General features: G+C 35.5%; 1 protein-coding gene across 2 annotated transcripts in view; it reads left to right on the forward strand.

Moving 5' to 3' along the window:
- The window catches only part of ASXL2 (ASXL transcriptional regulator 2), a 149,954-nt gene that overhangs the window by 32,454 nt on the left and 92,693 nt on the right, over positions 1–24,807 (forward strand). For both annotated transcript variants that reach the window (XM_014781886.2, XM_087437042.1), the window contains one exon: positions 12,623–12,705. In XM_014781886.2, the coding sequence (XP_014637372.1) occupies positions 12,623–12,705 (83 nt within the window). The remainder of the gene's footprint in view (positions 1–12,622; positions 12,706–24,807) is intronic.

The raw sequence follows: 24,807 nt of genomic DNA on the forward strand, positions 1-24,807 counted from the left end.
TTTCTCTCTTCCCATTTCACTGTCAACCTTATCACCCTGTTTTATTTTGTTTATTGCATTTATCACTATCTGAAAAAAAATTTTTTTGCTTACATATTTATTGTCTGTTTCTACCATTAGAATGCTAACTCCTCTAAAAGCAGAGACCTGCTGTATATTGTCTACCATTTCTTGGCATCTTATTTTTGTTTTTGTTTGATGGGTACAATGGATGCAATATCTTTTTTCCTACAGATTTAATTTTTTTTTTTTTTTTTTTTTGCAAGCAGAGAACTTTATTCTTTCTGTTCCCTTCCCCCACTTTCTGTTGGCTATCACTGCACTGCCTCTGTTGTTTTGGTCATTTCAGGTATTAAAACAGTCTGATTCTCAGATATCGGTAAATCAAGTTTAATACAAATCATAACGTCCATAGTAACCCATTTTCAAATTTCTTTTTTCCCTTAATTAGTGCTTATTCTTGAATTTCAAAGAGTATGGTATATTTTTCCACTATTCCTTTATTTTGCTTTAATTTCTTTGTTTCTTCTTCCTTTTTTTTTTGCTGAGGAAGATTCGCCCTGAGCTTTCATCTGCTGCCAATCTTCCTCTTTTTGTATGTGAGCTGCCACCACAGCATGGCCACTGACAGATGAATGGTGTAGGTCCGTGGCTGGAAACTGAACCTAGGCTGCTGAATTTAACCCCTAGGCCACTGGGGCTGGCCCATTTTTTGCTTTAATTTCTTTAAAAATCAATTTATTGAGGTATATGCCAGCTTTATTGAAGTGTAATTTCCATGTGATACAATGCATCCATTTTAAGCATATAGCTGAATTCATTTTGACAAATGTATACGCCGTGTAACCACCACCCTACTCAAGGTATAAAACATTACTATCTTTTCAGAAAGTTCCTTCATTTCCCTTTGCAGATTTGACAAGGCTTGTTAGTCGATGCATAAATGTTTTATTATTTTATAGTTTCATCTGTATTTGAAATTTTGCATAGTTTTTTATAGGAAGAATTAAATGTTCTTTATCTTTGTTTCCATAGTTCTTTATATCTTTTCAGTATTTCTTCTCTCATATTATAGTTGTTGGTCTCTCCCTTCCCCTACTGTCTCTCTACCCTAGTTGTGAACTATAGGGCTTGTTTCTTATTCATCTTTGTATCCCCAGTTTTTGGCACGTATGAAGCACTTAGTAAATGTTTGTTATAGTTAAGAGTTAGTTTTAGGAGTAGTGTGGATGTGTAACTGATTGAGAGGCTGTGTAGCTTAATGCTTAGGAGCAAAGAATCTTATCCTCCATTACTTATTAGCTGATGTGATCTTAGGCAAATTACTTGTTTTCTCTGTGCCTCAGTTTTCATGTCTGAAAAAATGCCATAATAGTATCTACTTCGTAGGTTTATTGTAAAGATTAAATGAGCTAATATATGTAAAGCACTTAGAACAGTACTTGGCACTTAAATGCTAGATACGTATTAACTATTATTGTTATTAATTCTTCAGAGTTTTGGGAGAATTAGGTTTGGAGAACTTTTTTTGCTTGATCTAGGGAGTGTTGATAACATCCAGACTTCTTGGATAATCAGGTGAAAAGAATCTAAGCTAGGAATAAACTAGATCAGAATGACTTGATAGAGCTGTTCAGAATTGAGAGACCTTTAGGTAAAACTGTACCCTTGAACTTACGAAGCTGGCCTCTGTAATCTTCTCTGGATATCTATAGCTGCCTCTCTGTATGACTTGTATTTGAATATTCTCAGCCACTTCTTACATTCAAGTTTCTGCCCCTAAATCTACGAACTTGCACTCCTTTCATACTTCTTCCTTGTTTTTTTGTTTTTGTTTTTGTTTTTTAAAGAGAGACGTTTTTACTATTGTCTAAAGCCAGCCTTGCCACTGGTGTTCCTAATTCCATCAGTCAACCATCACATGTTTTTGACCTACCATATGACAGGCATGAGGGATACTAAATGAACAGGGCAGATGGTCCCAGCTCTCATGGACTTTATGTACCAGCGAGCAAGACAGATGATTTAAAATGCAATTATAATAAATACAGTGTGGTAAGCACTACTAGGGGTATATAGAGTGCTGCTGTAGGAGCATAACTATTTTTGAAACCATGGGAGGATGAAAATGCCCAAGAAGAGTAGAAATTGAGACAAGAAGAAAATCCTGAGGAGGGGTGACAGTAAAAGATTGTGGAGAATGAAAAGCTGCTGGTGGAGAGGTAGATGGGAAACACGGAGAGTCTGGTGTCACAGAAGCTGAACAGAGGAGTGCATCTCAGGACAGAGGTAGTGATCAACAGATACTGCTAAGCAGCAAGGTAAGGTCCATTTCCCTCTTTCCTTTTCAGATATTTGGCTCTATTAGTTATTCCTTCTGTCTGAATTCCATGTATTTCTTATTATCTGTTCAGCTCCTGAGCTCACATAGTGAGTGTCTGTATAGTGAGTTGGGTAGGTGAGGGATACTGCATCCTCTGAATTCATTTAGTTCCTCTGTGTCAGATTGTAAGTAGCACAAGTTTGGGTAATGAGGGCTTTGTCCAACTGTGTCTGAATCTGTTTGCCTCTCATGTTGGGTTGGGGAGAATTGAGATAGCTAGGGATGCTTCAGTCTTCTTTCCTCCTGGTTCAGTGAAACTTGTTGAAGTCCATTTGACAAAACAATTATTCCTTGACTCCACATTTCCTTCACTGTTATAGGAAGAGTTGCTTTAACTCCCTGTTGCCACTCCTGGACCTCCCATTCGGTGCTAAACCCCCTCAAGTTTGATTTCTTCCCTCCTGATTAAATGGAATCTGAACTTGTAAAGCTAATTAAAGAGCTCCTTGTTAAAAAGAGCTCCTTGTTGAGATAACTCAACTGCTAGGCAGTTTTTGATGTTGTTGACCACTTCATCCTTCCTAGAATACTTTTGTCTTTTCTGGGGCACCATATTCTTCTGGTTTTCTTCCTATTCCTCTGTCCAGTCCTTAGTTTATTTGCTAGGTTTTTTTTCTCTGACTCTTAAACATTCGTATATTGGTTCTGTAGCATAGGCTCTCATCACTTCTCATTTTGCATGTTTCCTGGGTGATCTCATTCACTACTGTGACATTAGTTACCCTAATTAAGGGTTTTGGACAATAAATAAGCCATATAACACTGATATAAATCTATAAAGATTACCATGTTTTTATCTGTACATTTTAAATGTAAAATAAAGTGATCTAGATTACACAAAATTCAGGCTGTATATATCTGTGCCTATTTGGAATGAACTCATAAGTGCAGCAGTAATTGAAATACTATGATTATTTAGCCTGGAGTCAAGCTCAAATCCTAGGGGCTATCTAGATTATTCTTGAATACTCAGAAAGTATAATTTTTATATCCTTTTTATTAGCTGGATGTGAGAATCCACAAGTAAAGAAATAGATATATTAGGCACTCTAAAAAACAATTTATTTTATCATCCTTTAATTCTTTGTAGTGTTGATTTTAATTCTCTTGAGCAGTTATTCAGATTGTCATAAAGGAGTTTCTAAAAATTGTTCTGTAGTTCCATGAACAATTCCAATGGAATGATATTTTGTTTGATAAACATTGCCCTCTTGTGGTTAAAGAAAGCTAAATGTTTTGTAAAACTATTATAGTCTTTCCACTTACATTAACTTGTGGTAAAATAATGTAATAGTATTGTGATACAGTAATAGTTTTGTAATAGTAATGTAATGGAATACAGTATTTTTGCAGAAATACATGTGGCCACTTTGTTTTTCTCTTGGTCTCTCCCTCTTGGGTTTCTCTAGTGTGTGTCTGCACATTTTTCTCACTCCATCTATGTACATTTTCTTATTAAAAATTAAGTGAATTGAATGAGTTAAATGTAAATGAAAAGATGGAAAAATATTAAGCTACTAAAGGGAGGGAAGCTATACTTAAATGTAGAAGTGCTAAAAGAAATCAAAAGAAAAAACCAATTGGTTATAATACATGAAATTACTAAAAGCTCCATGGAAAAACAACAGTAATGAAAAGATGAAGAATAAACTGGAAAAAGTATTTGCAGTAGATGTGACAGTAGAAGTTTTAATATGTTTAATACAAAAAATAGAGCTCATACAAATGGTCTATATATAAATGGACAATAACAAGTTTACAAGTGAGGAAATATAGTAATTAAAGCACAAAAATTTATTTAAATCCCTAAGGGTATTCCATAAAATAGTATTCATAATATTCCTAATGGTACTTCAAAAAGTGAAAAAACCAGCTTCACTGGTCACCTTTGGAGCATACTAGAAAAACCAGCTAATTATTCTGAAAATTAGTAAATAGAAGGACAGAATCAAGCACTTATCTTGCTTTTTTCCTATATGAATTGTATGTTCTTCAGGTAACCAAATAGTAGATGGAGGAAAGCATTTCCTTTTAGAAGAATTCTAAACCTTCTTTTCAACCCCTAAATAAAATAATGAGTCTAGGGAGTGATTATCAGTGGCTACTAAAACAGTTAGGTTGGAATGCTGATGGGAGACTTTATAACGACATCTATCCTCCTGATCCATCTTGGCATCTCAAAAAAAGAGATCTCAGATATTTTGTGTGTTCTGATGTGGTGTGATAGGAAGTATACAACACTGACTATGAAGTTTTTTTACTAAAATAAAAATCTTAATCTGAGCAAGCCTCTAGGTGTTAATTCTAATTTTCGGGAAATACAAGGGACAGAGTACCATACGATTAGCAAAATACAGAATGTGGGAAACTATGGTACAGTCTGCTTGGTTTCTTCAGTAACTAAATTGGAAGAAAAAGGGAGAAATCCATGGATTAAAAGAGATTTTATGACGTGTTTATCAAATGTGATACATGGATGTTCTTTGCATACTGATTTGAACAAACTGACTGTTAAGTTTTTTTTTTCTTCCATGAAAATTGGGGACATTGTCTAAATAATTTGATATTAAGGAATTATAGTTACTTTCTGAGGTGTAAAATGGTGTTTTTGTTTTTTAAAAAATGAGTCTTTATCCTTTTTTAGGGATATATACTGAAGTAATATACTTATGAGTGAAATGTTTGAGATTTGCTTCAGAATAATTCAGTTTGTGGAGGGGGAGTGGCTGGAGGTACAGGTGAAACAAGCCATGTGTTGATAATTGTTGATTGTAGAATTCTCTCTACTTTTGTATATACTTTAAAATTTCTGTAATAGAAAGTTAAAAAATAGAATACTTCAGTCTTTAATTGAAAACATTTCTTTATCCCCCAAAATACACAATTTATAGCTTTAAATATTGAGAAAATTTGCATAAATAATTTTCTAAATTAAAGTTTTAAATGCCTAGTACTTAAAGGAACAGGTGATAAAATTTTTTTTAAAGGAAAGGAAACATCCCTTAAGCAATTTTAACTAATTGGTTTCTTCTGTTTTATTTCATTAAAGAACAGTACACTTAGAAAATCAGTGAAGTCCTCACTAAAGCTATACAAAAATTTTAGGTCCCCATTTCTAATAGCTTAATGTCTTGTGTCAGTACACTTAAGTATTTTTATATAAATAGTAAAATTCAACCATGTTAAAGTAATTCCTTGCTCTAGATAATAAATGAGAAAATATTAGCTTTTATCATTACCCTTACCATGGATAATATAAACGTTTTAAATTCTAAATATGGCTTATTCTCGTAGTGTTTTAATAGTCACCTTTCAGTTAAGGTTTGATATGCCAGAGAAATTTTTATCAATTTTCATTTTCTAGTTTCCTGGACAGAAAGCTACTGTTTCAGACAAACAGTAGGGCAACCACATTCCCTACGTTTGCTCATCACCACTTTCTGGTGGAGTTAGGATTTGAACTCAGGTATTCTGCCTCATTATGATTAAAAAACCAAAATAATTTTGCATATGAATGCAGGTGCCTTATTCTGTGATATTTTACTTTTGTTTTTTTCTTGCAGAATAACCTAATATATAGTTTTTATATTTGTGTATCTGTAATGTAAATAGAATTTAAAGAATAGAAAAATGACTTTATATGACTGTGATGTTTTGGTAATTTAAAATTATTATTTTAGATCATTGGTAGTTGGTGGGACACCCTTGTCTATCCTGAGTAACACCAGAGTTTGAGAAACACAGGTTGAGAAATACTCAGAATCTTCCTAAGCCCCGCCAGGATCTTGTTTTTCAGTTTTATGTTCTTGTTCATTATCAGACAGAGCCAGGAACCCACCTCTTAAGATATTGACTTAAGTATAGACATATGTGGAGGCTGAAATTTTCATTAAGCTAGTTTTGTCATGTTTCAAACTAGACCTGTGAGAAAAAGGTCTCTACCTGATCTTTATACTTGATGGTCCCATCCCCATCTTAAAATAGCAAGTGATATTCTGTAATCCTATTAGTTTTTCTGCCTCAATGGGGAAGAACCTACCCATCATTCAGCAGAGGCATAGTTTTCATCATTTCAGTGCATATTTTAGTTAACAAAAGGAAATTTTTTTCCTCATTGAACTCTTTGCTTTGTGTAAAGCTTCATTACTACCCTCTTTTTAGATTGGGAAATTAAGAGTTCTGCCATATAAGTTCAGGCTATGCTATATATAACTTTTCTGTCTTGCTTTCCTTTCTGGTAACATAGATATAACTAAAGCTGCTTTGCTTTTTCTTGGATTGTTGTGAGGATCGAATAAAATAGAATGGCTATGTGTTGTTTGTAAACTCTAAGGCAGTTATAAATAGGTAGGAATTAAGGGAGAGATGTAAAATTTTTGTATGTATTATCTGGGCAGCACTATAGGAACATATGTCTTTAATGTTTTTTGTGAGCTCAGATTTTTTAAAAATAGGTGTATATCAGCTTTTTGTGTTCTTATTTGAGCATCTTTTCTGTGTATATCTCTATATAAAAGCTCTTTTTATGCTACATAAATTGGTACAGCTATTATACAAAACAGTATGGAGGTTCCTCAAAAAATTAAAAATAGAACTACCATATGATCCAGCACTCCCACTTCTGAGTATATGTCCAGAGGAAATGAAATTACTATCTTGAAGAGATATGTGCACCCCTGTGTTCATTGCAGCATTATTCACAATAGCCAAGACATGGAAACAACTTAAGTGTCCAACAACAGATGATTGGATAAAGAAAATTGCTATGTATATGCAATGGAATGTTATTCAGCCATAAAAAAGAAGGAAATCTGCCATACGTCACAACATGGATGAACTGTGAGGGTATTATGCTAAGTGGAATAAGTCAGACAGAAAGGCAAATACTGTATGATCTCATTTATATGTGAAATCTAAAAAAGTCAAACTCACAGAAATAGAGAGTAGATTGATGGTTATTGGGAGTTTGGGAGTGGAGGAAATGGAGAGATGTTGATCAAAGGATACAAACTAGCAGTTATAAGGTGAATAAATTCTGGGGATCTAGTGTACAGCATGGTGACTATAGTTAACAATACTGTATTGTATACTTGAAATTTGCTGAAAGAGTAGATCTTACATGTTCTCACTGTCCCCTTTCCCCCCAAAAAGGTAACTGTGAGGCAATGAATGTGTTAACTTACCTTAATGTGGTAATCATTTAGCAGTATATACCTATGTCAAATCATCACATTGTACACCTTAAACTTACACTGTTATTTGTTAGTTATATCTCAATAAAGGTGGGAAAAAAACAAGGCTAAGTGTACGTGTGTGTGTGTGTGTGTACGTAGGGATGGTGGTGCTTGTGAGTGAGTGCATTTTAGAGTGCTCAGGAATATCTCTGAAGAAGTGAGGTAAAGAGGAGAGTCAAGTGAATTTCTGGGGAAAAGCATTGCAGGAGGAGGGAGCCAAGTACAAAGGCCCTGAGTTAGGAATGAATCTGTTATGGTTGAGGAAGGGCAAGAGGGTAATGTGAGAGAAGTGAAATATAGAGTTTCATGCAGCGTCTTCTAAGCTGTATTAAGGAATTCAGATTTTATTTTAATTTTACTTTATCTTTAAAAAAGTGATAGGGAGCTTAAAATCAGAGTGAATAATATAATTTAAGTTGTAAGAAGGTCACTTACTGTCATGTAAATAGACTAGTGAGTCATATTAGGTGTAGATTTGGCTGTGTGTAACAGTTAAATGATTGAGAAGTTTATTTCTTTTTCACTCAACAGTCTGGAGGTGTAGTTAGTCTACCATTCTTAGGGTGTGTCCTTATCTGTATGGTTCAGAATGGCTTGTCACCTCCTCCATTTTCAAAGCAGCAGGGTGGAGGAAGGGCCAAAGAGAGGGGTGTACCCCTGCCGTTGAAAATCTGGGTTGTTGCAGTTATCACTCCCTCTCACATTCTATTGTCCAGAACTTGGGAGTGGACATCTCTCTCCTACCCCCAAGTCATGTTCCCTTTTCATTTATGGCTATTTAGTATTCAATTGTGTAGATATGCCAGTTTCCTTAATATTCTATTGAATAAGTAGCCTTAAACTTTTTTCTTTATTGAGTAACATAATGAATATTTTTTATATTCTCAATAGTTTAAGTACTGGATTATGTGTACATATTTATTTCATGGTGTTCATTTATTATTGCCATGTTTTTGCTATCCAAATTAGCAGGAAAAAAGCATTGAAATATGATTTTTGTCTTGTTAGTAAAGTCAAACATTCTATTTTATTTCATAAATTTTTATTATGGGATATTTAATGTGTACACAAAAGTAGACAATAATATAGTGAATATCTTTGTACTCATTATTTGGCTTTGATAATTATCAGCTTACAGCCAATCTTGCTATATTTAAAACCCTGTCCAAATTTCCTCCTGTGTAATTTTGAAGCAAATCCCAGACATTGTATAATTTCATCTGTAACTATTTCAGTGTGCAAATGCTTTTTCATATGGTTATTATCCGGTTGTATTGATTCTTTTATGAACTCTCTCTCCATGTCCATGGTATATTTTTCTTCATTTTCAGTAATTTTACACATCTTTAGTATATAGACAATAAAGGCCCAGTTTTCTGTATGGGCCTTAATTTGGATAAAGGTAGTTAACTTAAGTTTTGAACATGTTAAGTTTGAGATGCTTATGGAACATCCAAGGTTGATGTTTAAAAGGGAGTTATATACAGACTGTGCTGCTGCTTTCATTTATCAACATAGGGGTGATTGGTGAAGACTTGGGAATGGATATTATTCAAGGAGAGTTGGTGGAGTGAAAAGCAAAAGCTGCAAATTGATGCTTGTAAAATATTTAGGGGATGGACATAGAAAAAGATATCCAGAAAGAAGACTAAGAAGAAACATTTTGGAAAAAAGAAAGTCTGGAGAGAGCAATATCTGTCTAAGGAAGGAAAGGTTAATAACATTGTCAGATGTAGCAGAGAGATCAAGGAAGATGATAAATAGAAATATGTTTGTTGGATTTTATGATTAAGCAAATGAGAAAATAGATGGCAGACACAGGACACAGTGTGCTGTAGTGGTGCGAGATAGACTTGAGTTTGAATTCTGGCTGCCGCTTATCTTGCTGTAGTGTATTTGGAAATTTACTTCTTGAACATTAGTTATCTCACTTTTTATTTTTTATTTATTTATTTTTTGCTGGGATTCACCCTGAGCTAACATCTGTTGCCAGTCTTCCTCTCTCTCTCTTTTTTTTTTTCCCTCCCCGAAGCCCCAGTACATAGTTGTATATTCTAGTTGTAGGTCCTTCTAGTTCTTCTGTGTGAGCTGCTGCCACAGCGTGGCTACCGATAGACGGGTGGTGTGGTTCTGTGCCCGGAAACTGAACCCAGGCCGCTGAAGCGGAGTGCGCCAAACTTTAACCACAAGGTCTTCAGGGCTGGCTCAAGTTATCTCACTTTTTAAATGGGGGTGTTAATGCCTCAGTTGTAAGGTTGCTGAGACGTAAAACTAAGAGAATGTGTAGCACTTGTTTGTATCTTCTTCATAAACAGTAGTTGCTGATATTACATTGTGTAATACCTAATGGCTGATCTAGGATATCTGACTTTAGTGATTTCTATTATACAAGTTCTGTATCTGTTGTTATTAACTTGCTGTACTAATTAATATTCTTTTGATAGTATAGTATACATTCTTGGAATTAGTTCAATTTTAACTTTCATTGGCATCTTTTAATCACCAAGCGTTCTTTATTTTTTTTAATGGTAAGAATGGAAAGTGATTTAAGTATAAGAGTTTCTGCCTAAAATTTGGATCTAAAAAAATCCAAGGAAACCAGAATTGACTTAAAAGAAGTCATTTTAAAGCAAGTCTGCTAGTGGCAAATACTCTTTAAGTTTTCCTTTGTCTGAGAATCTTGATTTCCTCTTCATTCTTGAAGGATATTTTTGCTGGATAGGAATTTTGGATTGATAGTTCTTTTATTTCAGTACTTTAAAATGCTCTTCCACTGCTTCTGCCTTCCATGGTTTCTGATGAGAAATCCACAGTCACTTGAATTGTTGTTCCCCTAAATGGAATGTTGATTGTCCTTGGCTACTTTCAAGATTTTGTTTGTTTGTTTGTTGTTATTTTTCAGTAGATTGTGATATATCTGGATATGGATTTCTTTGAATTTATGTTGTTTGAGATTCATTGACCTTCCTGAAATTTTAAGTATGTCTTTCACCAAATCTGGGAAGTTTTCTGCTGATGTTTCTTCAAATACGTTTTCTGCACTCTACTCTTTCTCCTCTCCTTTTGGGACTCTGATGACATGAATGTTAGACCTTCGAATATTGTCTCCTTGGCTCTGTTCATTAATTTTTTTTATCATTTTTCTCTATTAATGAGATTGGATAATTTCTATTGCTCTATCTTCAAGTTCACTGACTCTTTCCTCTGTTGTCTCCATTCTTTAATTGAGCCCCTCCAGGGAGTTTTGTTTTTTATTTTGTTATTGTAGTTTTAATTCTAAAATTTTATTTTGTTTCACACACAGACACACACACAATATAATCTTATTTCTCTGCTGAGACTCTATTTTTTTCAAGAATATTCTCCCTGACTTCTTGAAGCATGGTTATATAATAGCTGCTTTAAAGTCTTTGTTGGATAACTTGAACATCTATCTGTGTCATTTTAGGTTTGTTGTGTGTAGGTTGTCTTTTCCCTTTGAGTTGTTGAGATTTTCCTGGTTCTTCATATGTCAAGTGATTTTGGATTGTATATTAGACATTTTGATGTTATGATACTCTGTGTCTTGTTTAAATTCTATGGAGAATGTTAATTTTTCTTTTTTTGAGGGATGGAGGATTTTTTAAGCAGGCATTTGATCTCGTTAGGTTCAGGTCACAAGTTTCTACCCACCTTCTGTGCCCTGAAATTCCAATGTCCAGTTTTCAAAGCGTTTGCAGAGATGTTCAGATCTATTCTGCATGTGCACCATGTAGTGGCTAATTTGGGAACCTGATAGTATGTTTACTGTCAGATCCATGTATGTATAGCTCTCGGGTGACTCCAGGAGTGTTCGTAGAGCTTCCTGGTGTCACTTTCTTGAGCTCCTTTTTCTTTGCAAGTTCCGTGACACTTTCTGGCTCCTAGAGATCCTTCTTCCTTGTGTTATGGTTAGACAACCGGGGTTTTCATTTCTCTGTTTTGCCGCACTTCCACAACTGCATCTGCCTCTGATGCCAAGCAGCAGGATGGTAGAGAAAGAATATAAGCCCTGGGGATTCCCTTCACACTCATGGGAGCAGAACGGTTCTGCTTTCTTGGAGTTTTAGGTCCCTGTCCAGCCATTGCTGGTATCATCACAGTCACAGCTGCTACCTTTGGATTGCCTGGGGCCAGGATCTGGGAGTAAGGGGAACAAAGCCCCAGAAGATACCCGCTTCCCCTTAGATGCCCCTTTTCTGCTCCTCAGACCAAAAAAGAGAAGACTTCTCTTGGAGCCATTTCTGTCTGCACTTAGTGTGCAGTTCTGAGTTTGGACTGCCTTAGAGTCTAGGCTGAATGGTTCCAGAGGAAACCAAACCAGGAAACTCACTGCTGGATTAGTAGTACTTCTTGTTACAGTTTCCTCCCCCAAGCTAACTGCTATCATTTTGAGAGTCCTCAGATAGCTGCTCCATGTATTCAATTGTGTTCAGTGGGAGAGAGAGCATAAACTATGCTTACTCCATCTTGATCAGAACTAGAACACAGATACCATTTTAATTTCATTATAACTGTATTGTTTATTTGTTTTGATTAAGAATTTATGTTAATTTGGTTAAAAGCATCCATGTACTAGGCTTCGCTGGAAATGTAAAGATGGATAATCTTTAAGGTGCTTATAGTAGGTCCACAGGTAGGCATGTGATGTGGAGGTGGAGGCAGAAATTAAACCTAACTTCATATTAAGCGTTCATAATGAATAATTGAATTATTAATTTTATCCTTTTTGATCCATTTCTGCTTCAGGATTTGACTTACTGTTTGTGACTATAGGAGAGAAGATTCTATTTATATTCCATTAATTTTCTACTTTTCTTGCTATCCCAAAATATAAGAGATGAAAAGTCTCTGGATATATATGTGCTGGATAAATTAATACATAGTTATAATAAGAATAAGAAATATAATTACATATATAATTATAATAAGAATAAGAACTTTAAAATAAAAAGAAATAATTTATTGTTATATATTTGTTTCTCAGGTCTTGGAAAAATACCCCAATACACCCATGAGTCATAAAGAAATTCTTCAAGTTATCCAGAGAGAAGGACTAAAAGAAATTAGGTGAGTTATTTAAATATTATTAATAATAATTATAATACTTGATTAGAGTTTTTCATAGTATATAGCAGTATACTTTAGTCCTGAAGATTGATTATTTAGTAATAATTGCTTTGTTAATTTCTGATTTATTCAGTTGTCAGGTGTTTGGAGTTTTCAGTCATAGCACAGTTAGAAAACCAAAACTAAGTTTAAAAAACTTCTCAGAAGGTAGCTATCTCCACACCCATGCACTTGAATTGTTAGGAAGGCCTGGAGCCATCTTCAAGCCTTCATCTATCAATTAAGGCTTTTGATTTAATAAGCTTGGTCATGAGCAGATAAAAAGTACTCTAGTACAGGGAGAGTGGTGGAGGTAGACAGTCTAGGAAGAAATAACCTTGCCCAAAAAGACTAAAATGGAAAAGATATATAAAGCAGTATATACTTCAAGTGATAGTCTTATTATGTTCAAATAAAACAGCCTGGGGTCAATTAATATAGGGCCAAAAGTAAAACACACTTTAATTTCTAAGAACCTTATATATTACAATAGCACGTAATAGTCACTCTTCATAATCAAGACCCTCAATCATCAAGAAATGTTAAAATTATGTTCAACATATTTTGTACGTTAAGACAGAAATCTGGGAGTCTAATTAGAGATATTTTCATTACAATAGAAAAAGATTGCAGTGCTTTAAAACTGCCTCTAGTTGTTCTCAGCTGGGGGTGGTATTGTGTAACAACCTTAAGGAAAGTTCAGATTTGGGGGGCCTATGTTTGATTGTCGCAGTGACTAGAAAGCAGGGAGCACTATGACATTTAATGGGCAGATAGCAGGAGTGGTGAATGTCTTGCGTTGTGCTGGGCAGTCCTTCACATTGAAGAATTGTTCAGCTCAGATGCCAGTAGTGTTCTTATTGAGAAATAGTGAGCTGTGCTGAAATATTTGTAAATGGATAACATATGTTTTTTGATAAATAGCTATTGCATGTTCTAGATTTTAGTTCTTTTCTTTAACATGAAATTCAATTTGACATTTTTTTATTGGGTTTTCTTTGCTAATGCAGTTAAAAAAACTTTGATTTGTGGCCAAATGTCAGTAAGTTGGGAATAAATTAGGTTTGGTTTATTACCATGAAACAATGAAGTATAAATTAATATATCTTACTTTATATAATATATGTCCCTGAAAAATTGTGTGAACATTTGTAAATTAAAACATTAAAATACATTTGAAGAATTAGCTTTTAAACATATTTTTTGTAAATTATTTAAAAATTAATCACTTAATTTATAGATGATATAATTCTGAATTTTTATTTAAATTAGATTGGATTTATTAGATTAAAATTAAAGCACATTACCCATTTAATCACTGATCAATTTGTATAAGGCTCCAGGAGAAAAGGATAGTGATTTTTGTGACTCTGAGGAATGAATTCTGCTAAGGTATTCTAATATCTTATTTATTTATTTATTTTTTGAGGAAGGTTGGTCCTGAACTAACATCTGCCAATCTTCTTCTTTTTGCTGAGGAAGACTGGGCCCTGGGCTAACATCCATGCCCATCTTCCTCCACTTTATGTGGGATGCCGCCACAGCATGTCTTGCCAAGTAGTGCGTCGGTGCACGCCCAGGATCCGAACCAGTGAACCCCGGGCCGCCACAGCAGAGCGCGCGCACTTAACCGCTTGTGTCACTGGGCCAGCCCCTCTAATATCCTTTTACAACACTATTGGGGTTTTTTTGGGGGGGGGAACATCAGCCCTGAGCTAACATCCATGCCAATCCTCCTCTTTTTGCTAAGGAAGACTGGTCCTGAGCTAATATCCGTGCCCATCTTCCTCCACTCTATGTGGGATGCCGCCACAGCATGGCCTGACAAGCGGTGCGTCGGTGTGCGCCCAGGATCCAAACCCGGCCGCCAGCAGCGGAGTGCGTACACTTAACTGCTACGCCACGGGGCAGGCCCCAACACTGTTGGGTTTTAAAGAATAGGAATGAGCAAGAGATTTCATTTCTTTTCATGAAATTAGACTTTTGATACACACTGGGGAAATAGACCAGGAAATCTGGTATGTAGAGATCGGACTCCATTAGTCTCTTAGGTCTAAATGCCAATTGCAGGGTCATCCAGCTCTGACATAGTAAGGTTCAGTGACTTTAAACTTGTCATTATCAGTTCTAGGGAGCAGGCAAGGAGAGTAAATAAGTAAAAAACAGAAGGAAAAAAAGGAAGAACTTAAACGAAAAAGGAAGCAAGATGGTAGAGTCATCAAAAATAGCTTCTGGCTTCACTTAGTGACAACAATTTACAAGTAGCTATTCTTGGTTAAACTATACTGTTGTGGTGCAGTTATGTGACCACGAAGCGATTCTCTCTAAGTCACCAGGGACTTATATTTTGTCAACTCCATGGGACTTTTGGTTCTTGTCTCTCTTACCGCTCAGCATTATTTAACACAACTGACTACTGCTTCTTTCTTGAAACTCTGTTTTGTTACCTATTCCTACTTTCCTATTTTCCCCTATAAGCTTTTTTCTCAGTTTTTTTACTCATTACCTTCTCTCCAACTTAAGTACAATTTTGTCCCATAGCTTTGAATAACATTTTTGTTTTGTCAGTACCCAAATATGTAGGGAGTACTTGCCACATTAGCCTTTGTACATGCTGATCCCTTAGCAAGGAATGTGCTTTCCCTCAGTTAATTCTTATTTATTTTTCAGGTGTGAGTTTGAATATGTCTTTTTCAGAGAATTTTGGCTGACTTTCTCATCTAGATCACGTTTTCCTTTTTTAGTTTATTATAGTGTTCTGTGTTCTTTCATCATAGCCCTTAAGGTTTGAAATTACATATTTTTGTGATCTTAAAAAAATCATATAGCTTCTCTATGGCTTACATCAAGCTAGTTACATGAGGGGAGTGACATTATCTGCTCTCCCCTCCCAACCCCCCGCAGTGGGAGCCTGCATTATGCTTGGCACATAACAGGCATTGAAAACCTACTTGTTAATGAATATATGAAGTATCAATGTCTGGAAGATCACAGTCAAATGTAGTTATAGCTTATTCTCTTGCTGCAGTGATGTGTCAAATGGTAGTCTTATATTTAAAGTTTTTAGACAGATTACAGAATGAAATAGATATTATGCTTATTGAAGATGTGCATCTTCTTACAGTTTTATTTTCATTCCTCAATCCTCAATACATGGCTTTCAACTCTTTTTCCCTTTGTAGTTTTCCCTCTGCTTCCCCATTTTGAAGAATCTTGCTCAATTTTGATTATTCCATACTATATTGTTTTAAAATACATTAGAGTGGAAACAGCCCAAAGGTCCATCAACAGATGATTGGATGTATAAAATGTGGTATATACATTCAATAGAATATTATTCAGCCTTAAGAAGGAATAAAATTCTGATACATGCTACATGGATGAACTTTAAAATCATGCTAAGTGAAATAAGCCAGACACAAAAGGACAAATATTGTACAATTCCACTTATATGAGATACCTAGAATAGGCAAACTCATAGAGACAGAATGCAGAATAGGGGTTACAGGGGCTGAGAATAGGGGAGAATAGAGAGTTATCATTTGATTGGTATAGAGTTTCTTTTTGGGATGATGACAAAGTTCTGGAAATGGATAGTGGTAGTGGTTGCACAACCTTGGGAATGTACTTAATGCCAGTGAATTGTACACTTAAAAATGGTTAAAATGATAACTTGTATGTTATGTATATTTTGCCACAACCAACAACAAAAAAACGTGTTAAAAATTAAGTGATTGGCTCCTGGCTGAGAAAGATTGAGGTACTAGTCCCCTTATGAGATCAGATGATAAGATTGAAAATCATTTACCCGAAATATGGAATTCTGAATGAATTAATTAGAAACACGTATTCTTCAAAAGAAATTAGAACATTTAAATTAAATGCTCTTTTGTAACTGTAAAGCATATCAACATTTTAGAAAACAGGGAGAAAAAAAGGTCCTCAAGTTTTTTCTGTCACAGTAACCTATGACTTGGTGTATTCCATTATGTTTTTTTTACACCTAAATGCACACCTTTTAAGGATAGTCTAGAGTCTCCCATAGGAGTCACAGGGAAGAAAAAAGCTACAGCTTGTGTTGTTTCAGGTGAAAGAGATTTCTAGAGCGTTCTAAAAGTAGCTTAGTTCTGTTTAGAACAGATAAGATGTGAAAAGGGCTTGAAGTAGCCCATAGGAGGAAGAAAAGATAAAAAGATGAAAAAAAGAATAATTTGGGATTTTTGTAGATTGTAACAGTTATTGGTACTACAGATAGATGCTCTAACTGTGGTATTTGGTCATTTGTAAAGAAACAAAAGTTAATTTCTATGCTGTTTGCCAATAAACAGTTTTTTCAGAAAATTAAAAGTGGTTTTTAAAAATTTGTTATGACATCTCACTTCCTTGTTCAATTTTCCATGGCTAAAATATAGCCTGTTTTTCCTCTTAACTTACATACCAACCATAACTTGGTGATAGTTCCCTAGGGTTGAATTCTTTGACACAGAATTGCTTGTTCCAAATTGAAGTACTGTTAGAATCTTTTAAAGAATTCTGTAAGCTTTTAATCATCTGTTTTTATCTAGGCAGTTTCCTTTTTTTAAAATCGATATTGTTCATTGAATAGAGATTTTATTTATTGGGTTTACTTAGTTGAAAAACCCCCTTTCTCATTATAGCTGATGTATTGATCCTGGATCATACTATGTATTTGTATGAATCTAAATATTGAAGGAATAGTTAGTTCTTTTTGTTTCCCTGTCAAGACACTAGAAATAAATTAAGGTTTCAGGGACAGATGTGTCCGCTTGGTACTTTTTGGTGTATACTTCAGTTTCTCTTGAAGGGAAATTATTCAGGATTTTATTTTACCTTGAATCAGTGTAACTTTTCTGGCAAATGGCTGTATTTGCCATCAATGCTTAAAATAGCCTTTTAAAAACTTAAGATATTTCCTTTGTGTCTTAGGATGTTGATTTTACAGTTTGCAGGAAAACTAACTTAGGACCCCATTTTGTTCTTATTTTCTCCTGACTTGAGTCCATATTTTTTCCTGTGATTACAAACTATACCATTGGTCATGAAGTGTCAGGAGCAATTCAAACCCCAGCCTCCCAAATACAATCACAGAACTACTCCCATATAGCTTCATGGAACTGTTTCTGGGCTTTGGGGCATTAATTTTTTTTTTTTTAATCTTTTAAAATTAAGAGTTTTTAAGAGATGTTCTCTGCAGTCTTTGAGCTATACAGTTCTATAGTTCTCAGGGTCCAGTCAGCAGACAGAAGCTACATGGTAATTTGAACAGGGAAGTTATTAAGTTAACTGGAAGTTATTAACTGGTTAGCCAGGAATTAACCATTAAAAGGTAAAGAGAACACAAAAGAATACAGTAATAGCAGATACAGGGAGCAACCACTACCTCTAGGGCTGAGGCAGTGTGCCCCAGGAAAGAGTAACATTCAGGGAGGCCCTTTCATGTCCCTAGGTTGTGATTCAGATCTCCTTGGAGAATGTGGAGCTCTGGTCCAGTGGATGACAAAGTTCGCTGGTGCTGTAGTCTGGGGTGGCGCATAGGGAACCACCTACTGGGTACTAAAAGAACTTGCTGGAAAGCCTCCTGCTACCTACCTGTCCAACTCACTAGGGAGCCAGCTGAGGCATCAGCAGGATTTTCTGGGAAGCCTCCCATAGGCGTTCTGTTGAACCTTGCTGAAGGGTGAGTGCCACTGAATGTCCCTCATGTTGCTGGGTGCTGCATGCCGAAAGAGCAAGCAGGCAAGAGCACACTAAAACCAAAAAGAAAAGTGCCTCTTCTTTCTGCCGTGTTCCTCCAGCATTCTACTGACAAAACTTAACATTGAACCAGCTGGCAAAGGACACATGTTTATACGGTCCAGCTCTACTATCACAGAGAAGGGCAGACAAGGTTAGATTTGGAGCTAGAAGTCAATAAATTGATAACTGGCACAGAGCCTTCAGTAGTTTTTCCATAGAATAACAGGGATCATTGACTGGTCCCATATCCCACTTATTTACTTGATTTCTTTCCATCTGCACCCCAGCTAAACTGATACGCTGCTGTTCCCTCTATAGGATCTAAGATTTCTCATCTTTACTCAAGACATTGGACCATCTTTTATTCCTCATCTCCCTATGAAAAAAATCTTGGCAGTCTTTCAAAATCAACTCAGATGTTACCTCCACAAAGCTGGCCTTTTCCTCTTCAGTTTGTATATCTTCCCCTCTCTCAGTATTTTTCTTTTTTAAAGGAGAATTGTCACCTTCTATTTTAATATTATACTTAGTAATATATCTTCACTTGCCTTACCAGATTAATGTTTTTATTAAATTTATGATCAGTTTCCTTCAGGAGAATAGGCACTCAATACCAAAGACAAATGGGACTTCACTATTTTAATTATTTATTCATAGAATTTCAGAGAAAATAGGCAAGGAATATCATAGCTATGCTTTTAAATGGAGAATTCAAATATTTTATACTTATTTAAAAAATTGAGAATGATAGTACATGGGAGACAGAATACGAAAATTTTAGAACTGAGATGACTTGAGAGATTATCTGATTCCAACTTATAACTTTGGATGGAAGGCCTCCCAAAAGTTAGTGTCTCCAAATTGGAATTTGTTTTTTCTTGAAATCCTCTCCTATTTTTGTTTTCTTTTGGGTTAAGGTAAAATTTTATTATTTCAAACTTAGACTATATGTAACAAATTTAAATTATGAAACATAATAATAAAAACACTTGTTATATGTCCTCATCACCAGTACTATTGGAGCTGCCTCTGTGCTTTTACACTATCCCATTCACTTTCCTCATTTTGCTGTTATAACTTGCAGTACTATGTTGAATAAGAATGGTAAGCGTTCACGTCCTTGCCCCCTTATTTGTAGGGGAAAGGTATGATATTAGCTATAGGTTTTTCGTAGATACTCTTTATCAAGGTGAGAAAGTTTTCCTCTTACTAGTGTCTTACTGCTGTTTTAACAAAGTACCACAAATTGGGGTGGCTTTAAACAACAGAAATTAACCTCTCAAGTTCTGGAGGCTAGAAGTCTGAAATCAAGTTGTTGGCACGGTTGGTTCCTTCTGGAGACTCTGAGGGAGAATTTGTTCCATGCCTCTCTCCTAGCTTCTGGTGGTTGCCTGGAGTCCTTGGAGTTCTGTGGCTTGTAGACTCATCACTCCGATCTCTGTCTCTGTCTTCACATAGCATTCCCTTTGTGTCCAAATTTCCATCTTCTTATGAGGACACTGGTCATTGGGTTAAGGCCACCAGGGTGATATCATCTTAACCTGATTACATCTGGAAAGACCCTATTTCCAAATAAGGTCACATTCAGAGGAACTGGGGGTGAAGATATATCTTTTGGGGGCACAGTTCAACCTCAAATACCCTCTATTCCAAGTTAGCTTCGAGTTTTTATCGTGAATGGGTGTTGGTTTTTGTCAAGTGCCTCTTATGTGATCAGTTGATAATGATCATATGATTTTTCTTAGTTAGCCTGTTGATATGGTGGATAACAGTGATTGATTTTTGAATACTGACCCAGTCTTGCACACTTGTAATAAGTCTATTTGGTTGTGGTGTATAGAATTTTTTTTATACGTTGATGCATTTGGTTTGCTAACATATTTTTGAGGATTTTTGTTTTTAAGTTCATGAGTCTGCAGTTTTCTAACTTTTGTACTGTTGTTGTGTGGTTTTGGTATCAGAGTAACACTGACCTCATAAAATTAGTTGAGAAGTGTTCCCTCTTCTGTTTTCTGGAAGATATTGTGAAAAACTGGCGTTCTTTTAAATGTTTGGTGGAATTCTCAATTGAAACCATCTGGACTTAGAGGTTTCTTTTTCAGAAATTTTCAGATAACAGATTCGATTTCTGTAATGGTTATAGGACTATACAGATTATCTGTTTTGTACTGGTTGAGTTCGGTAGTTTGTGGTTTCCGAGGGATTTGTCCCTTTCTCCTAAGTTATTAAATTAATAAGTGCAAAGTAGTTTGTACTATTCCTTCGTTGTCCTTTTAATGGCTGCAGAATCTATAGTGACACCTCTGTTTCATTCCTGATATTGGTGGTTTATGTTTTCTCTCCTGTCATTGTCAATGTAGCTAGAGATTTATTTATTAAATTTATTAATTTAAGTTTTTAAAGAAGAAACTAGTTTTTTTCCTGTATTGTTTTTGTCATTTTATGACTCAGGATATGGTCTATCTTGATGTATGTGAATGTTCCATGCATGCTTGAAAAGCATGTGTATGTATTTTCTGCTGGTTTTTGGTAGAATGTTCTATAAATGTCCGTTATGTCAAATTGGTTAAATAGAGTTGTTCAGGTCTTCTGTATCCTTATTGATTTTCTATCTACTTGTTTTACTGATTATTGAAAGAAGGATGTTGAAGTTTCCAAGTATAATTATATATTTGCCTATTTATCTTTTCAGTTATTTCAGTTTTTGCAATTCATAATGAATTGACTCTGTTATCCTGTAATCACGCTCCTTATCCCTGGTAATATCCTTTGTTCTAAAGTCTATCTTGATAATGATAGAGCCACTTTTGATTAGTGTTTGCATGGTATGTATTTTTTCATTCTTTTACTTTTAACTTATCTATGTCTTTTTGTATTTAAAGTGGGTTTTTATAGACAGCGTGTAGTTTTTTTTAATCCAATATGATAATCATTGACGTGATTAGCATTTAGTCTACCATTTTATTATTTATTTTCTGTTTTTCCTTCTTATTTTTTATTTCATGGTCCCCTCTCTACTGCCTTCTTTTGAATTATTTGAGTGTTCTGCAGTGTATTATATTTTATTTATTTACTTTGGGCTATATCTCTTTGTTTGTTTTAAGTGGTTGCTCTAGAGATTATAATATACACCCAAACCTTTTACAAACTTCTTAGAGTTAGTATTTTACCACCTTAAATAAAATGTAGAAGACTTACAACCATTGAGGTCCCTTTACCCATCCTCTTTATGCTGTGCTTGTCATATGTGGTACGTCTCATGTATGGAATTCCCCACCGGACAGTGTTATTAATTTTGCTTTCCAGTCATAAATAGTTCAAAGACTAACTGTTTACCCAGAAGTTTACCATTTCTTTTGCTCTTCCTTCTTCCCTTAAGTTCCACATTTCCCTCTAGTATCATTTCCCTTCAGTCTAAAGAACTTTCCTTATAGTATTTCTTTTAGAGCAGGTCTGCTGGTGATGAGTTCTGTTAGTTTTCCTTCATCTGAGAATTTCTTTTTTTGTTTGTTTTGCCTTCATTTTGAAGGATTTTTTTTTTTTTTTTTTTTTTTGCTGGATATAGAATTCTGTGTTGACACTTCATTTTTTTCAGTACTTTAAAAATGATGCTCGACTGCCTTCTGGCCTGCATGGTTTTTGATGAGAAATCCATGATGGTTTGAATCATTGTTCTCCTATAAGCAATACATTGTTTTCTTTGGTTGCTTTCAATTTCTTTCAAGATAATGTTTACTTTTCAGCAGGTTGATTTTTAATGTGTCTAGGTGTGGATTTCTTTGTGTTTAAGCTGTTTAGCATTCAGTGAGCTTCTTGAATCTATAGCTTTATGTCTTTTGCCACATTTGGCAGGTTTTCATCCATTCTTCAGATATTTTTTCTTGACCACCCTCTTTCTCTTCTTCCAATGACATGATTACCTCTGGGTTATTTTACCATAGTTCCTCGAGTCTCTGCTTATTTTTTTTCCAACCTTTTTCTGTCTGTATTTGGGATTGGATCATTTCTGTTGCTTTATCATCACATCTCCTGACTCTTTTCTCTGTCTTCTACATTCAGTTGTTGAGCTCATCCAGTGAGATTTTTTTTACTTCTGATGTTATATCTTTTAATCCCCAAATTCTTGTTTTATTCTTTTTTTATAGTTTCTGTTTCTCTGCTGAAAAATTGTCTTTTCGTTAATTTCAAGTTCATTTATCTTTACCTCGTGGAGTACAGTAATAATGAATACTGTAAAGGTTTTTGTCTGATAAGTCCAACCTCTAGGTAATCTCAGTGTTGGCAACTGTTGATTGTCTTTTCCCTTGAGAATGTGTTGCATTTTCCTGGATCTTTGTTTATTGAGAAATTTAAGAATGTATTCTGGACACTTTGAATATTTTGTTGTTTAGGCTCTGTTTTTCTGTTAACAATTTCTGGAGAAAGGTGATTTCTTTCTTTTATTTAAGTAGGCAATCAACCCAGCTGTTCTGAGACTATGTGTTCTTTCTTATGTTCTGTGGGTTTGGTTCAATAATCAACTCAGTTTTCAAAGCCTCTGCTCTACTGTTTTCAATCTGTTTCGTGCACATGCCACTCAGGGTTAGGCTGAGACATGAGCAGTGGTTCAGTTCTCAAAGGCTTTGCTGTGTTGGTTGGAAACTACCCAGATATGCACAGCTCAGGGATAAGCCAGGCCTTTTGTGGGAATTAGGGGATTCCCTTCTCCCCTTCTCCAGGTCTCTTCTCTCTGGAATTTCATCCCATACACAACCCTCCCCCCGCCCCCAACACTCTAGCCTACAGTGTCCTTTCTCCTTGTTATCTGGGCAGAAAGACAGGACTTATCTCACAATTTTATCTGTCCCCTGCAGTAGTAGATCTCCTCAACTAGGGCCTGCTCTTTAGTCAAAGTGGTGAGAGAAAAACCCAGAAAACTCACTGAGAGAGAGTTTAGCCAACTGCAAAGTATAGGAAATAGTCCAAGTGACTGCCCTCACTTATTAGACCAACTGAATGGTTCAGGGGTCTATAACACTACTCTCAAGGCTTGATAATTTGGTGGAAGTACTTGCATAACTCGCCAAAAACTGTTATGGTTATGGGAGGGATACAGGGAAAGAATACTGATTAAGATTAGCCAAGGAAAGAGACACGTAGGGCAGAGTCAAGGTAAAGTACCAAACACAGAGCTTCCAGTCATCCTCTCCCCATGACTTAGGACAGTGTTAATTATCAACATCAATATGTGACAGTATGCACAGAGTTTTGCCAAGCAAGGAAGCTCACTTGAGCCTTGGTGTCCAGAGTTTTTACTGGGGCTCCTATAGGCATGATTCATTACCCACGTGACTGATGTCAGTTTCCAGTGTCTAGCCCTTCTAGAGGTCAGCTGATACCGTGTGACCCAAGCCCCCACCCTAAATCACATTGTTGATGTGGCTTAAAGCCCCTAGTCTAAATTACAGTGTTACTATCTGGCTAGGCTGAGGCCCTTAGAAACCAAGGGCAAAGGTCAGACCTCTCTTTGGGTAAGGATAAATTCTTAACTACATACCCGCATACAGATCAGGTTTTGACTTCTCATTGTGCCAGCTTTCTTAATTTTCAGTGTTTTAGGTAGTTGCTTTTTAAATAATTGACATATAAATCACATGCCATAAAAGTTACCATTTTAAAAAGCATACAGTTCAGTGGTTTTTATTTAGTATCTTCACCCCAAACGTTTTCATCACCCTATAAAGAAACCCTGTACTCATTAGCTGCCATTCTCCTTCCTTGTATGCTCCCCCTTCCACCCCGTCCCCAGTGCGCCAGCCAGAGGCAACCACTCATATACTTTCTGTCTCCATGGATTTGCCAATTGTGGGTATTTCGTATAATGGAATCATACAATATGTAGTTTCTTGTGACTGGCTTTTTTCACATAGTATAATGATTTGAAAGTTCATTTATGTTGTAGCATTTATCAGTACTTCATTCCTTTATTACTGAATAATATTCCATTGTATGCATGTGCCACATTTGGTTTTATCCATTCATCCATTGATGGACGTTTGGGTTGTTTCCACTTTTCGGCTCTTATGAATAATGCTATTATGAACATTCATGTACAAGTTTTTGTGTGGGAAGTTGCTTTTTGTATTTTTGTCCACAATTTTTAGTTGTAACTAGCCAGAGAAAGACAGAGGCTATTGTGGACCTGCTCTGTCTTCATCTGCACCAGAAATCCCAGTCAGTTTTAAATCATGAAATTGGGTTGAGCTTTAAATTCTTGGACCTTCCGTGATTAACCCACAAATTTCAAGTCAGAATCACTGTGTTTTT

The sequence above is a fragment of the Ceratotherium simum genome, chromosome 11, assembly GCF_057802395.1.
Source record: "Ceratotherium simum simum isolate JZ-2026a chromosome 11, ASM5780239v1, whole genome shotgun sequence".
Taxonomy (NCBI): domain Eukaryota; kingdom Metazoa; phylum Chordata; class Mammalia; order Perissodactyla; family Rhinocerotidae; genus Ceratotherium; species Ceratotherium simum.